Genomic DNA, 16,879 nt, shown 5'->3' on the forward strand with positions numbered 1-16,879 from the left:
TTCAGGTTAATCTCGTTGAAATGACCTTAACGCCACAACACGGCAAATCTCCGTTAACGAGCTACCGCCGATCACCCCGTGCATGGGGCTAGACGGCCAACACGTTAACGAGCTAACTGAGCTAACACACTAGCTCCCACCCATGTAATTGAGCATTGCATGGCACATCCAACATACTGTTTTACTTTAGTCCATGACGCGCTTACCTTCAGGGTCATACAGTGGGGCAAAAAAGTATTTAGTCAGCCACCGATTGTGCAAGTTCCCCCACTTAAAATGATGACAGAGGTCAGTAATTTGCACCAGAGGTACACTTCAACTGTGAGAGACAGAATGTGAAAAAAAAATCCATGAATCCACATGGTAGGATTTGTAAAGAATTTATTCGTAAATCAGGGTGGAAAATAAGTATTTGGTCACCTCAAACATGGAAAATCTCTGGCTCTCACAGACCTGTGACGTCTTCTGTAAGACGCTTTTCTGTCCCCCACTCGTTACCTGTATGAATGGCACCTGTTTGAACTCATCATCTGTATAAAAGACACCTGCCCACAGCCTCAAACAGTCAGACTCCAAACTCCGCCATGGCCAAGACCAAAGAGCTTTGGAAGGACACCAGGAAAAGTATTGTAGACCTGCACCAGACTGGGAAGAGTGAATCTACAATAGGCAAGCAGCTTGGTGTGAAAAAATCAACTGTGGGAGCAATCATCAGAAAATGGAAGACATACAAGACCACTGATAATCTCCCTCGATCTGGGGCTCCACGCAAGATCTCATCCCGTGGGGTCAAAATGATCATGAGAACGGTGAGCAAAGATCCCAGAACCACACGGGGGGACCTGGTGAATGACCTGCAGAGAGCTGGGACCAAAGTAACAAAGGTCACCATCAGTAACACACTACAACGGCAGGGAATCAAATCCCGCAGTGCCAGACGTGTTCCGCTGCTGAAGCCAGTGCATGTCCAGGCCCGTCTGAAGTTTGCCACAGAGCACATGGATGATACAGCAGAGGATTGGGAGAATGTCATGTGGTCAGATGAAACCAAAGTAGAACTTTTTGGTATAAACTCAACTCGTCGTGTTTGGAGGAAGAAGAATACTGAGTTGCATCCCAAGAACACCATACCTACTGTGAAGCATGGGGGTGGAAACATCATGCTATGGGGCTGTTTTTCTGCCAAGGGGACAGGACGACTGATCCGTGTTAAGGGCAGAATGAATGGGGCCATGTATCGTGAGATTTTGAGCCAAAACCTCCTTCCATCAGTGAGAACTTTGAAGATGAAACGAGGCTGGGTCTTCCAACATGACAATGATCCAAAACACACCGCCCGGGCAACAAAGGAGTGGCTCCGTAAGAAGCATTTGAAAGTCCTGGAGTGGCCTAGCCAGTCTCCAGACCTCAACCCCATAGAAAATCTGTGGCGGGAGTTGAAAGTCCGTGTTGCTCGGCGACAGCCCCAAAACATCACTGCTCTCGAGAAGATCTGCATGGAGGAATGGGCCAAAATACCAGCTACTGTGTGTGCAAACCTGGTAAAGACCTATAGTAAACGTTTGACCTCTGTTATTGCCAACAAAGGTTATGTTACAAAGTATTGAGTTGTATTTTTGTTATTGACCAAATACTTATTTTCCACCCTGATTTACGAATAAATTCTTTACAAATCCTACCATGTGGATTCATGGATTTTTTTTTCACATTCTGTCTCTCACAGTTGAAGTGTACCTCTGGTGCAAATTACTGACCTCTGTCATCATTTTAGGTGGGGGAACTTGCACAATCGGTGGCTGACTAAATACTTTTTTGCCCCACTGTAAACAACAATTATAACTAAACAATTTGAGATAATGTTAGTTTCCATTAACATTAAATTAGGTTACTGAATTGGCAAACACCTTCCTATTAACATTACCCATTTTACCCCAATAACTAAAGAAATTAGCACTTGCAGGTCAAAACCTTTATTCAAGAGATGCAAAAATAACATTGATACAGTGACTGTCAAAAATTACAGCACTGATCATACTGTGACATGTTGGTTCAAAACAGCACACTTAGAAATATTCAACGTTCTTTACTTCAACTGAATGAAACTGAAAACACCATTTCACACGACCCATATGTGATATTTAGACTGTATAACTGTTCACGCTACATCTCTTCACTAGTAAAAGAAAGAAAAAATACAAAGAGAAATTTAAAAATGCTGCCAAAATGCTGCACAGAGCAAAAGGAAAAACAAACAACAACAACAAAAATGGCCCTGTCCTCATGGCTGATGACGTGCAACCCCATGACCCAATCTGGGGCAGTGATGTACCAGCGGAGTTCAAGTTGTGGACCACCGGACAGAAGGTCCTGCACTCACTGTTCCCATGGGTCGGAACTGGAAAAAACACGTTAAGAATTGAGACTCTTGACTACCGATTTGGACTTTTCCTGAACAGCTCAACAAAGATAAATAAGGCTCAGAATGAGGAAATCGACGCGATCAGAATAGTGGTCATGCAACACAGGGTCGCCCTGGACATGATTCTCGCTGAGAGAGGGGGCCTCTGTGTCTTATTCAACACCACTTGTTGCACCTATATCCCGGACAACGTGCACTCCTTGACCATGACCACCGCCCTAGACAAGTTGCGACAACTGAGTAATGCGCAGCAACAAGACTATGTCACGAACAATGAGGACTGGCTGACCTGGCTGCTGAGTGGCAGCTGGAAGACCCTCGTGATAAAAGGACTCGTACTGATAGGAGTTCTGCTTCTATTATTGTGCTTGTTTTCTATATGTATCCTACCATGCATAAGATCCATGATTGACAAAATGGTACAGGCCACAGTAATTACCTATGTTGGACTGCCACTAGAAGATGAACCGGATGTAGAAGATTTAGTATAGAAACACACACACACATACTGAATGATGCTACAATTGAAAATGTTATAAGCAAGTGATTGTTGGCTGATAATAAAGTATGATTAAGTGAAAAATATTAACATCAGGAGGGGATGTTAAAGAAGAAACGCTTTTGTGAGATTTATGTTGCATTAAAGTATATGTTCATATTTTACTCTTAATAGGAAAAGAACAAAATGTACTACTCGCTCTGTTTATAGAAAGAGGAAGTTCACCCTATGACATTTATACGAACTTAGACACACACACACACATATATGCAAAATTAGAGGAAACTGCTATGCTTGTTTCACCCTGCTATAAATAATAAACGACTACTGCAGCTCGGTGTGAGTCCTCTCTGAGCCCTCACCCGTGCAGCACGTTAACCGTCTCCAAGTGTCTCAGTGTTGTTTATTCACCTGTTTGATAACTGTAAATCTCTGACAACAGTTTATTTGTACCATCTTCACGTGAACACATTCAAGAACATAACAGATGAAGAAACATTAAAAACTTCCACACTACATAAAGCAAGAAAAATAGTTTTTCTTTCAGGTGGTTTCAGAAAAACAGAAACATCAAACATCTCCAAGACTCTCTTTGAAAGAACTAAAAACCTTTGTTCTCATGGTCCAATCATGAGTGAACTCCCCGATGAAGCCTTGTGTGCTAAAACATGTCAGAGTTTTAAAGGTTAAACATGAGTTTCCAAAATGTTTTGCTGGAGAACAATGAACTATTTGACTGAGTTTCAATCATTTGCAGACGAGCAAAACCAGGACAGAGAAAAAAGGACAAAACTGACTCAGTAAAACAGAAAAGAAGATCCCATGTAGATCTGTATTATGTAGAAGTTCATCCCAGCAACCAGTTCAGTTCAACACAAGTTTAAATGATTCTATCTGAACTCTGTGGAGCCTGATCTCAAGCTTTTTGAGTCTGACACAGAAACCAGAGGATCTTTCTGTCTCTTCAGATTCACTGTGATCCAGTGATGGGAGTGATTTCAGCCCTGAGTGATCGCGCTGATGTTTGCACAGAGCAGACAATGAGGTGAATGTTTGGGCACACTGGTCACAGCTGTAGTTTCCTTCCATGTGTGCACGTTCATGAATGTTACGATGACCTGACTGTGAGAAGCTTCTCTCACAGTAGCTGCACTTGTAGAGTCTCTTTCTGGTGTGGATCTGTTGGTGTCGTCTCAGGTGACGTGGAGATTTAAAAGTCTTCTCACACAGGTCACATTGATAAGGTCTCTCCTCAGTGTGGGTAAATATGTGTTGTTTTAACTGTGTGTCTGTTGTAAAGTATTTGCCACACTGTTCACAGCAGTACACATCATGTCTGGTGTGAATGCGTAGGTGTGTATTTCGGCTCTCTCTCTGGCTGAAAGTTTTTCCACAGATGTCACAGCTGTATGCCTTAATTCCAGAGTGGGTAACTAGATGCCTCTGTAAGCTGCTACTTTGAGTAAAAGCTCTGCCACACTGATCACAGCTGTACGCTTTAACTCCACTGTGGATGAGTTGGTGTGTTTTTAGGGAATGCTCCCAGGAAAAAGACTTTCCACACAAGTCACAGCTGAACGGTCTCTCTCCAGTGTGGATGACCTGATGCTGTTTTAGTTTATCCCTCACAGTAAAACCCTTCCCACACTCGTCACAGCTGTATGCCTTAATTCCAGAGTGGGTAACTAGATGCTTCTGTAAGTGGCTACTGCGAGTAAAAGCTCTGCCACACTGATCACAGCTGTACGCTTTAACTCCACTGTGGATGAGTTGGTGTGTTTTTAGGGAATCCTTCCAGGAAAAAGACTTTCCACACAAGTCACAGCTGAACGGTCTCTCTCCAGTGTGGATGACCTGATGCTGTTTTAGTGAAGCCCTCACAGTGAAACCCTTCCCACACAAGTCACAGCTGAACGGTCTCTCTCCAGTGTGGATGACCTGATGCTGTTTTAGTGAAGCCCTCACAGTAAAACCCTTCCCACACTCGTCACAGCTGTATGGCTTAATTCCAGAGTGGGTAACTAGATGCTTCTGTAAGTGGCTACTGTGAGTAAAAGCTCTGCCACACTGATCACAGCTGTACGCTTTAACTCCACTGTGGATGAGTTGGTGTGTTTTTAGGTAACCCTTCAAGGAAAAAGACTTTCCACACAAGTCACAGCTGAACGGTCTCTCTCCAGTGTGGATGACCTGATGCCGTTTTAGTTTAGCCCTCACAGTAAAACCCTTCCCACACTCGTCACAGGTGTGTTTTTTCTCTCCCTTTCTTCTGTGAGGTTTGTCGGCCTCCTGAGAGCGCTGACTTCTGGCTCCATGTTGGTCCTGCAGTGACAGAGATACAAACAGAGGCAGTGAGTGAAATGCAGTCGTGGAACAAACTCAACCTTCAAACTCCATTAACACTAGTTTTAAACCTGAAGGTGGAGCGTGGCACCAAACACCTTAAAGGTCTCTTATCCCCACCTGCTGGTAGTTCTAACACATTACATCCAACCTGCTGTTAAAGATAATTCATGACTGTTCAAACACTAAACTCATGCACACACACACACACACACACACACACACACTATTTTATAATTTAGATTATTTTGTTGTTTCCTATTACATATTTCTATAATTTGTATAGATTTATACAGAATTATTCAGTGATAATAAATCCTATGTTTGTTTATTCTAAAGGAACCCCGTTAGCTTCCACAACAGATGTTGCTCGTCTTTCGTCAAGTACTCACATAAAATATTACACAATAAAGTGGATTCAAGATATCCACATAATTTCACTCTTACATCCACAGTGAGGTTTCACAATTGTTCAAATATAAGCAATCAATAATAATAATAATAATAATAATATCAATAACATTGAGGCACATTACACAAATTTCAAAAACAAATCATGTCTTACAATATTTACAACAACTAAAAGCTCTGTAAATCGGCTTTTAAGTGTTCATTGAAGTTTTGAATAATTCTCTAATTTTTTAAGGCAACTTATTCCACTTAAAAGTTGCTCTAAATGCAACAGTTTTACAAAACGTTACTTTTAACTCGAGCATTTACTAAATTGCAGCTTGTTGAAAACTGTGTAATATGATGATGTATTTCATCTGGATACTGCAGCTGAGCAGAATAAATGTGGTGTGTTTAACAGAATTGCTTTCTTTAGAACTACAAGTAAGCCATAGAATATTTTAGCCTGTACAGGAAGCCAAGAAAGGTTATTATGCATTTTATCAATATTAGTATAGTATGAACATCTTCACACTAATCTGGACGCCTTATTCTGGACTAACTGAAGTCTGTTAAGATCTGTCTTATTAGCTGCTGACCAAATGATTGAACAATACTCCAGATGAGACATTACTAGTGCATTAATGACATCTTTCATAATGAAGAAGTGATACACAAAGAGCATTTCATAGCCATAGCTATGCCTTGTCGGCAGAGTTATGTGACATTAGTGATGTTTGTACTTTCAGCGTTAACTTGGTTTTAAAGCCTTTAAAATATACGCCGTTCAATAGTCGACCTTAATCTGACAGAGAATGTGATGATTTTATGGATAGTTAAAGTCAGTCATATATCCACAAACACAACAAGCTGAAAGTCAGTGATGCTGCTCGGTTTACAGTCCTGAATATCACGGCACCAGCAGGATTCACTGCACTGTTAATGTGAGCTGTGTTATATTGCTGCCTCTGTTCGGTGGTGTCGAGCCAAACGGACTTTAACGTGTGTTTGAACGAGCTGACGGTTCACTCGTTAAGCTGAAAGAAAGATGCTTTAATCACAGCAGTCACACATGTGTCCACTGCACCATCTGGAACTCTTCTTGTTTACACTCGTAATAACACAAACTAAATCCTGCTTCTCTGGTGCTGTTGTGTAGCAGTGTGTACACCTGAGACTGTCACCTGTCTGTCTGTCCTGCACTCTCTCTCTGTTTCTTTCTCTCTGATTGTGGAATAAAAGTATGAACGTGTGTTTATAAGTTACACTTGTGTTTGAATCCTGCAGCTTATCACACATTTGATTTCCATGTGTGACAACTGCAAGTGTCCAGAGTGAGGACAGACTGAGGGAGCCACTGCTGCACATCATCTGTGAGGCTTTGCACCCTTGATGATCCACCAGGACAAACTCAGCAGTGTGTGAGGAAGAGGAGGAGGAAGAGCCAGCAGCAGCTGACAGATGGAGAGAATAGACAGACTGTTCCCTGTTTGTGAAGCACTGCTAGAATAGGACTGCTAGTTGCAGTTCTATGAAGCTTTGAGTATTTTGGATCAGTAGCTGCTGTGTTTGTTGCATCATATTGCTGTAACTGTTTATATGCTTTATATATTCTGAGCTAAGTTGATCTATAGTGTTACATCATATTCTAGGATGTTATGTGTTTGTAGACTTTCTGCCCAGTTTGACCCATTTAGCAGAAGTCAGCCTGTTTAAGACTCTGATATCTATTCTGTGTGACTTAAAGCAGTTATGACATGGTCTGATTTTCTCACCCAATAAAGGAATATTTCATATATCAGTCGACTCTTCATTCTATCAGACACAGTTATCACAGCTCCTACATTTGCTTTTTACACATATATGTAAGCATTGAGCCAAATTTAGTACCAACATATTAAATGAACAATATTTGTCTCTTATATATGATACATCTGTATACACACTGTCACAGATACTTGTCTGTGAGTGAAGTGATTAATATAATAATTGGCCATATTATATTTACATTACCACAGTGAGATGACTTTAGTCTCATGAACAACATCAGCTAATTGTTATTTACAGCTAATCTTAAACGACTGTTCAGCACAGAAATGAAGCCCAACAATCATGTTTCACAGTCCTGTGGTCTCAGCCTCAGATACTCATCAAATCACACAGAGCTCATGTAGAAACAAATGAACTAAATATGTTCTCCTTCATTTCTGTCAAACAAAGCTGTATGAAACGTTTCCAGCTGTTAGTATCATGGTTGCTAGGCAACCTGGGCAGCGCGACGAAGGCTAGACGTCCCATTTCACGAGCCTATGAGCCTCGCACTTCGGCCTTAGCGGTCTTTGAGTACGCGGCCCTTGAGGACTTTAAAGCTGCAGAACCTGAATCGCGATACAGCCATGATGATCTCCAGCCTCGTGCTCGCCAACATTCTCACCTGAGTTAAGAAGACGATCACTGAAATGGTCTCAGCAGGTCCTTTGATGACAGCAATGAAATGCAGTGGTAAGGTTTTTTGGGGATTAAGTTCGTTTTCATGGCAAAGAAGGACGATGCAGTTCATCTGATCACTCCTCATAACATTCTGGAGTGCAGGCAAAATGCTATTATAAAAACTTAAGCAGCAACTTCTCCAGGTTCCAATATTTATGCAATTCTCAAACCTTTTGGCCACGACTGTATAACCTCTTCTGAAGTTTAGTGGATATTATACATGGTTATGCTCAGGATGTGTCGGCCAGTTTCCACTGGAAACGCCTTTTGGTTAAACTGTCAGCGAGGAATTTGCATTTGCACTGTTACATTTTTATATAACTTTAATGCACATAAACAACAGCTGCTTGTCTCGTGTCAATTATATCGTCAGCTACATCGTTATGGCAAATGTTCAAATGTATACAGGGAGTGCAGAATTATTAGGCAAATGAGTATTTTGTCCACATCATCCTCTTCATGCATGTTGTCTTACTCCAAGCTGTATAGGCTCGAAAGCCTACTACCAATTAAGCATATTAGGTGATGTGCATCTCTGTAATGAGAAGGGGTGTGGTCTAATGACATCAACACCCTATATCAGGTGTGCAGAATTATTAGGCAACGGGTCAAAAGAAGGACTTGACAGGCTCAGAAAAGTCAAAAATAGTGAGATATCTTGCAGAGGGATGCAGCAGTCTCAAAATTGCAAAGCTTCTGAAGCGTGATCATCGAACAATCAAGCGTTTCATTCAAAATAGTCAACAGGGTCGCAAGAAGCGTGTGGAAAAACCAAGGCGCAAAATAACTGCCCATGAACTGAGAAAAGTCAAGCGTGCAGCTGCCAAGATGCCACTTGCCACCAGTTTGGCCATATTTCAGAGCTGCAACATCACTGGAGTGCCCAAAAGCACAAGGTGTGCAATACTCAGAGACATGGCCAAGGTAAGAAAGGCTGAAAGACGACCACCACTGAACAAGACACACAAGATGACGGTGCGTGAACAACACGAGGCTCAGTGTCTCTCCAGAATCTGCTATTTAGCGGTTTTTTATCTACTTTTAACCGGATTATTCGTCCAGAATTGCTGTGCGTTGCTGACCTACAGCAGACAGGAGCTTCTGGACATCTGGAGTCACAACTCCAACAGTTTTATCGCCGATCTCCGACTCATCCCAGAGATCTCCAGAACACCGGAGGCTGCCCACTCTCCCCGGCCGGGCAGAAGTGCACGCAGACGGCGCCGAGATCGTAAACAAAGGCGAGGTAGGCGCGGAGGGCTACGGGCTAAGCTAAAGCTAACACCACACCAGCTGCCTTTACCCATTATTTTCCTCGCCAATGTCCGTTCTCTGGCAAACAAAATGGATGAGATACGGCTCTCCATCACTAACAACAGACGGATTATGGACTCAAATGTCATGTTTTTCACCGAAACATGGTTGAACAACAGCTGCCCGGACAATGCTATCGAGTTAGCAGGACGCCACACACACCGAGCCGACAGGCTAGCAGATGACTCCGGCAAGACCAGAGGTGGAGGTTTGTGCATTTATATTAACAATGCTTGGTGCATGAACTCCACTACTACTGAGAGTCACTGCTCACCTAATGCGGAGTTTTTAATGGTCAAATGCAGACCTTATTATCTCCCCAGAGAATTCACTTCGATCATACTCACTGCCGTGTATATACCCCCCGACGCTAATGCTAGGTTGGCCATGAAAGAACTTTCTGCAGCCATTAACAAACACCAGAATAAACACCCCGAGGCTGCTTTTATTGTTGCTGGCGACTTCAACCACACCAACTTAAAGACAGTCCTCCCCAGATTCCACCAACATGTCTCCTGCCACACCAGAGGAGACAAGACTTTAGACCATGTGTATTCCAACCTGGCTGGAGCCTACAAAGCCACACCCCTCCCCCACATTGGACAATCGGACCATCTCTCCCTGTTCCTCACACCTCGGTATTCACCACTCATCCAACGTGTGAAACCTGCTGTGAGGACAATTAAAGTGTGGCCAGAGGGGACAGACGCAGTGCTCCAGGACAGATTTAAAAACACAGACTGGAATATGTTCACCCACACAGACCTGGACCAGTACGCCTCATCTGTACTGGATTACATCTCCGAAACCACAGACAGTGTCACCACCCAGAAACGGATCACCATGTACCCCAACCAGAAGCCTTGGATGAACCGGGATGTTCGTCTCCTCCTGAAGGCCCGCAACACTGCCTTTAGGTCAGGAGATGCACACGCCTACAGCACAGCCAGGGCTAATCTATAGAAGGGCATCAAAAAAGCCAAACACCATTACAAAAAGAAGGTAGAAGAACACTTCTCCAACTCCAACCCCCGACGCATGTGGCAAGGACTCCAGACCATTACAGACTACAGGACCACCAAACCCTCCCCCGCATCGGATGCGGACGCCAGACCACCAACCTCTGACTCTCTCCCCCACCGATGTAGGAGCGGTGCTGAACAGGATCAATGTCCACAAGGCTGCAGGTCCTGATGGCATCCCCGGGTGTGTTCTCAGAGCGCAGGGCTCTAGACTAACTTTTTGCCATGGGCATACCGTACGGCACAAAAGTTAGGCGCACACAAATTTTATAATAATTGATATAATCTAATGTGTTTTTCTGGATACACTGTGCTTTTTCAGCATTCAAAGATTGATGACACCGTGTCAGAGCACTGGCTATGAATTTCAGAAGGATCAGGCCTTAACAGAAAAGTTAGCAATAGTTATTTTCCTATTACAGCTACATCCACGTCTGTCGTGCCTAGGCTGCTCACTAGGGCTGGGTATCATCACTGATTTCTATAATCCACTTGATTCCGGTTTTCAAAGTCCCGATTCGATTCAACTTAGCCTCAGACAGTCAGAAATATTATAATTCTGATCATTTATCAGTACTGACTTCATCAGAATTGTGAACATCACAGCAGATGCCTTTGTGTGAAAGTAACTGAGAATAAAACACAGAAAAACATGAAGGAGATTTTCCTGGTCTGGCTTTTTATAGCAGATAACCTTAAAAATATTCTACAATGTTCTGCATATAAAGTTTAAATTTCTTCAGTTTTGAACAACAGAAAAAACAGGCTTTCTTGTCCGAGGTCATTTAAGTGAAGAAAAGAAAAAGAAAAGAAAAAGACAGCAGCCACAGCGCTGTAAACAACGGTAGACTGGTGGGCAATAAGCGAATGAATAATACAGAAAACAGAGATTGGAGACGGGAAACTGTTCTTGGAGTACAGAGAGAGAGAGAGAGAGAGCTAGCTGTGCATGAAGTGTGATTTTAATAGTCGTGGAAGCAAAACAGCAAAATTCATGACGACGATCAAATGTGAAGCGCAGTTTGCTGCTTCTTTTGCTGCTGGCTCGGTGAATTTTGGTTGGAGAGACAAAACCTGCAGCTCAGAATCAGCGCAAAAAGACGTAATCACAGCGGACGCATCAGGATCGCTAAGCTCCGACAGCGTGTCCGTCTGCAGGCCGTCGGGTGAGAAAGCCGAGAAAGACAAAGCTGATTCTGATGCGTCCGCTCTGTGTTTACGTCTTTGTGTGGAGTCCGTGTACCTGCTCTCATCTGCTGTTTGGTTGTTGTTGAAATGGTTTTGTGAGCTTTAATCTGAGAATCTGGCGTTTCTGGCAAAACACAGTTATATTTAAAAGTCGATCCAGGATTTAATGAATTGATATCGCTTTATTCAAGCTACTCACCTCCCACTTCCACCTGCACTTTCAACTGGACCACGGCCAATCAGAGAGGTCCCGCCCCTTACTATCTCTGATTGGTTTAGTCCACGATAGGGGCAAAATGTGTGTCTGTTGTTGACCACAGGGAAGGTTGCAGATTTTTTTTTTTTTGCTACCCGAACAGTTGGTCGCACAGGTGCAACCAAATATTTATTTTTTTTTAGTAAGGTGTAATTGTATTATGAGCCATAGTGCTTGGTCTGTTTGTCCCATGTAAATCAATTGCAGTTAGAGGCTACATTAATTTTCTTTCTGTAAGCACTTATTGAAATTATCTGAGCACATTACAAGTACATATTTGCTTACTCTGTATGCTCAAATGTGGCCCGTTATAGCCAACAGAAAAAAAGCGGAGGGAACTATGTACCTGCACATTAATGCTGTGGAAAGACTTCCTGTTCACATAGTCTCCTTCATTTACTGAAGGAGCAATGATTGGAATGTGAGTGCCATCTGTACAGCCAATCACGCCTGGGAACCATGAGAATAAATGTAAAATTTAAGTAGTAGTTCAAGTATCACCACATCATACATTAAGTTTTGTTCATCCTGCTACCTGCAATTTTGTGGCATCCCTCTTTGATAAATCTTGTGGGTCTGTGACCGGGGAACACCACAGACGAGTACAGGAGACGTTTCAGTGCAACTGTAACATTCCTGACTGCCCGACAGACGGTAGCCTTGGAAACGTGCTCAGCGTCACCAATATTATACAGAAAGCTCCCGTTTGCAAGAAACCGAAGTGCAATACAAATAATATGTACAGAACTGAGAGAATGTCCGCGATGTGTCACATGAGGATGTTATTCAAATAACTTATAGATTGTGCTGAGACACGGTGACGTTCACACAGGAAATCATCAGGAAATGATAAAATGTCCAAACGCGCTCTAATCACTCTCTCCCGGCGGAGAGCTCTGCGGAGAATTTGGGCTTCAACATCTACTGGCTCTTCAAGGAAGGGGCACGCCATGTCTGACACTTCCTACTGTCAGGTTTCCGAGAAAGAGGCGGAGACAGTCAGGGTTAGTTGTAGTAAACCTGCTAGGGGGCAGGTTAGCTTCACGGAGTGTGTCGTCATAGTAACTCACTCAGGATGAATCTAAACGCGCTTTGTGAAACCGAAAACCCAGAGTTTTCTTTAACTCAGGGTATACTTACTCAGAGTTTGCACTAAACCGGCTTCCTGAAATAGGGCCCTGGACCCTCAAACACACAAGGTTTTATGGACTGATGAAATGAGAGTGAGTCTTGATGGGCCAGATGGATGGGCCCGTGGCTGGATTGGTAAAGGGCAGAGAGCTCCAGTCCCACTCAGACGCCAGCAAGGTGGAGGTGGAGTACTGGTTTGGGCTGGTATCATCAAAGATGAGCTTGTGGGGCCTTTTCGGGTTGAGGATGGAGTCAAGCTCAACTCCCAGTCCTACTGCCAGTTTCTGGAAGACACCTTCTTCAAGCAGTGGTACAGGAAGAAGTCTGCATCCTTCAAGAAAAACATGATTTTCATGCAGGACAATGCTCCATCACACGCGTCCAAGTACTCCACAGCGTGGCTGGCAAGAAAGGGTATAAAAGAAGAAAAACTAATGACATGGCCTCCTTGTTCACATGATCTGAACCCCATTGAGAACCTGTGGTCCATCATCAAATGTGAGATTTACAAGGAGGGAAAACAGTGCACCTCTCTGAACAGTGTCTGGGAGGCTGTGGTTGCTGCTGCACGCAATGTTGATGGTGAACAGATCAAAACACTGACAGAATCCATGGATGGCAGGCTTTTGAGTGTCCTTGCAAAGAAAGGTGGCTATATTGGTCGCTGATTTGTTTTTGTTTTGTTTTTGAATGTCAGAAATGTATATTTGTGAATGTGGAGATGTTATATTGGTTTCACTGGTAAAAATAAATAATTGAAATGGGTATATATTTGTTTTTTGTTAAGTTGCCTAATAATTCTGCACAGTAATAGTCACCTGCACACACAGATATCCCCCTAAAATAGCTCAAACTAAAAACAAACTAAAAACTACTTCTTCCAAAAACATTCAGCTTTGATATTAATGAGTTTTTTGGGTTCATTGAGAACATGGTTGTTGTTCAATAATAAAATTATTCCTCAAAAATACAACTTGCCTAATAATTCTGCACTCCCTGTATATGGTGATAAATATCTTTGGTCATATGGTCCTGCTCTGTCTGTCACCTTCTGTGTTGAGCTCATTGTTTCCTCTGTAGTGGCTGAGCTGAGTCCAAGTAGCTGAAAATGTTCCTCTGCTGCTCCGTCAGACTCTCCTCCTCCTGCTGATCAGCTGGGACACAAAACAGATCTTTGTTAGGCTCCACACTGCACTGAAGAGTCAAAGTGTCTCATATGTTCATCTGACAAGTAAAAGAACACATTTTTGTTTCCCGAGGTGGGCAACTTGTTGGAAACAAACACAAAAGGTTTGAGCACTGATACCTGCCATTGCTGGCATTGAAAGATGCAACGCCAGCAATGTGGATTGTCAAGACTCAAACCAATCATCAAGCAAAGACAACAGGGATCATTTGTTTCTGTTTATTTAGCATTCACAGCATTTGTAGTTGCCTTCTGTGCAGGGGAAGTCCACGCACACTGTGTGGTACTGCCATCCGCAGAAGGTGCATTCAACCTCTGTAAGAGAAACGAGGTTGTCTGAGACTGAAATGATATTCACTAAAGAAGTGGTGATTTGTAAACCTTCACATTTTGATCCGGGACGTACTCTGCATGAAAACAAGCGCTCACTCTTCCTGCTCAACAAATGACAAGGGCGGAGCCTTATACCACGTGATACAGAAGCTGTGCCGTGTGATGCTAACATTAGCAGGGAAAAAACAACGGAGAGCACGTCAGGGATGATGAGAAAGTGACAGGAGAAAATCCGTCCCGGTCAACCACCCAAACATCAATAACGGGAACCTTATACAGCGCTTCCCTATACACGTCGAACTCCCGCAGGCACAAAGACATTACGGAGGCTATCACTTATCACCTGACCAAAGATATGGCTCCATCAACACTGTGCAAAACGAGGGATTTAGGAAAACGATCAACACCCTAGACAAACGCTACACAGTGCCGTCCCGCAACTATTTTTCTATTGTTGCACTACCTGCTCTATACACGCAGTGTCGAGCAACAGTGGAGACAGAATTTCAAGTAGTACAACATTTTGCTGCAACAACAAAACGTGAGACATTTGTTGTTTTATGTTTATTTATTGTTATGAGAGAATCATGATCTCAATTCTAAGCCAAAAAATCATGATTCTCATTTTATGCAAAATCGTGCAGCCCTAACATTAACACAAAACTATTGTTTCACCAGAGAAACACACATGAAGAGAGAGAGAGAGACAATAACAGCTACCAAACAGTCGTCATAATTCGTCACACAATGAGAAAAGGACAAATCAACAAGTAACAATGACTAATTAATATTAAAATCTGTAACATAATGTATTGTTTGGAGTTTAGTCTGATTGGTTCAGGATGAGCTGCCATTATCCAATCACACGTCTGCTTACCTGCATCTTTTCTCTTTTTTCTAACCTGAGCACCTGATGGCTTTGAACTTTTGTTGTCCATCTTCCATTGGTTTGAATTTTGCGCTCCAGTACAAACACAAATCCCCCAACCCGAGGATCAGCACAATTAACCTAACAGACCTACACCTTAGACAAAGTGAATCTGTGAACTAAGGTTGATTTCTGGGATTTCACACAACCCAGGATTCAGATCGTGAATCCATGATGGGCTTGGATTTACATCATTATAAATGAAATGTGCTCTACTTGGAAGCAGCCGGCCCCGCCCCTTTTGACGGGTTGTGTGAGACTTTAAATCATCAAACTGTAAATTATAAATTTAAATTGTTATTGATCCTTTACCCCGAGTCCTAAAGTGTAGATTTATTTTCTTACTCTTCTTATATTTATTGTTTGTTTACTTGCACCGCTGTAACTGCAGCCTCGTCGTCTCGTCTCTCTATATGCTGGACTGTCTGTAGCGGAGATGACAATAAAGTTTACTTTGACTTCAGCAGCGCGCAGGCGCACCGAGGGCTCTCGCGCTCACTTTATAGAATTTAGAAAAAACATGGGTGCAGATTATAAGTCTGTATCATAATATCTGTTTGTTGTTTTTATTTTGTTTTGCGAGTTGGTTATTAGATGCCGCTCCAGCCAGCCAGAGACCCCCCGCCGCCCCGCCCTCTCCTCCCTGTGCCGCCAGCAGCAGGCGCACCTCGCAAACGGAGGGCGCCCTTACTCCCAGCAAATGGCTGATAGAAAACCGATCGGTGCCTACGAATTTCCCAATATGCGCTGGCATGACGTCGGGGAAGCATGGGTACGACCGATTATTTTATTTTTTTCTTGCCCGTGATGCCCCCCCCCCACCACGATGCATTCTATTGGTTTGCACACTTACACACACCCAGCTGTGGTTTCCTGTTTTGCTGGACTCTGGAGAGCCCCGCCTTTAACGCTCTTCTCTCACAGAGAGCAACAGAAAACTTGGAAAAACTCCAGATTGACTGAACTCAGTTCAAAGTTACCTTGACACCTTTAGATGTGAGACGTAGTGATGGTCCGCTTGAAGCTGACGCTCCGGTGCGTGTGTCAGAAAGATCAACGCGCTGCTTCAGAAGCACCGTGTCGAGGCTTGATTCGTTTGGCCAGAGTCACGTGATCAGTGACGTCTGAAGCTTCGTTTAGAACGTACCTTTTTTTAAATCGAACTTTATTGAAACACAATGAGTATACAACATACAAACAGATGAAGTTTACAAAAGAACAGAACATGAACATACAGAACCAGGAGTAAAAAAATGATGATATGAGGAGGCGAAAAAAATCAACATATAAATATTGTTCTGAGAGGCTTTTTGTTGGTTGAGTCTGAAATTGATTGTATGTACAATTCATATCCTTATAAAACGGCAGAAATATGGTGTT

The 16,879-nt window shown here is 43.0% G+C and overlaps 1 protein-coding gene across 4 annotated transcripts; it reads right to left on the reverse strand.

Moving 5' to 3' along the window:
- Positions 1–1,954: 1,954 nt before the first annotated feature.
- LOC113010124 (uncharacterized) lies at positions 1,955–16,635 on the reverse strand. 4 transcript variants are annotated; one of them, XM_080299430.1, is made up of 4 exons: positions 14,645–15,028; positions 14,488–14,553; positions 14,101–14,206; positions 1,955–5,240 (listed from the first exon to the last, which is right to left on the reverse strand). In XM_080299430.1, the coding sequence occupies exons 3-4, from the start codon at positions 14,116–14,118 to the stop codon at positions 3,783–3,785; spliced, it is 1,476 nt and encodes a 491-aa protein (XP_080155556.1). In that variant the 5' UTR covers positions 14,119–14,206; positions 14,488–14,553; positions 14,645–15,028; the 3' UTR covers positions 1,955–3,782. The 4 variants fall into 4 exon arrangements, 3 of the variants coding, with proteins under 3 accessions (XP_080155556.1, XP_080155554.1, XP_080155555.1); XR_013906697.1 differs by lacking the exons at positions 14,488–14,553; positions 14,645–15,028 and adding an exon at positions 16,480–16,635 and having other exon boundaries at positions 14,031–14,206; XM_080299428.1 differs by lacking the exons at positions 14,488–14,553; positions 14,645–15,028 and adding an exon at positions 16,480–16,635.
- Between the last annotated feature and the right edge of the window lie 244 nt (positions 16,636–16,879).

This window comes from Astatotilapia calliptera, chromosome 3 (genome assembly GCF_964374335.1).
Source record: "Astatotilapia calliptera chromosome 3, fAstCal68.1, whole genome shotgun sequence".
Lineage (NCBI taxonomy): Eukaryota > Metazoa > Chordata > Actinopteri > Cichliformes > Cichlidae > Astatotilapia > Astatotilapia calliptera.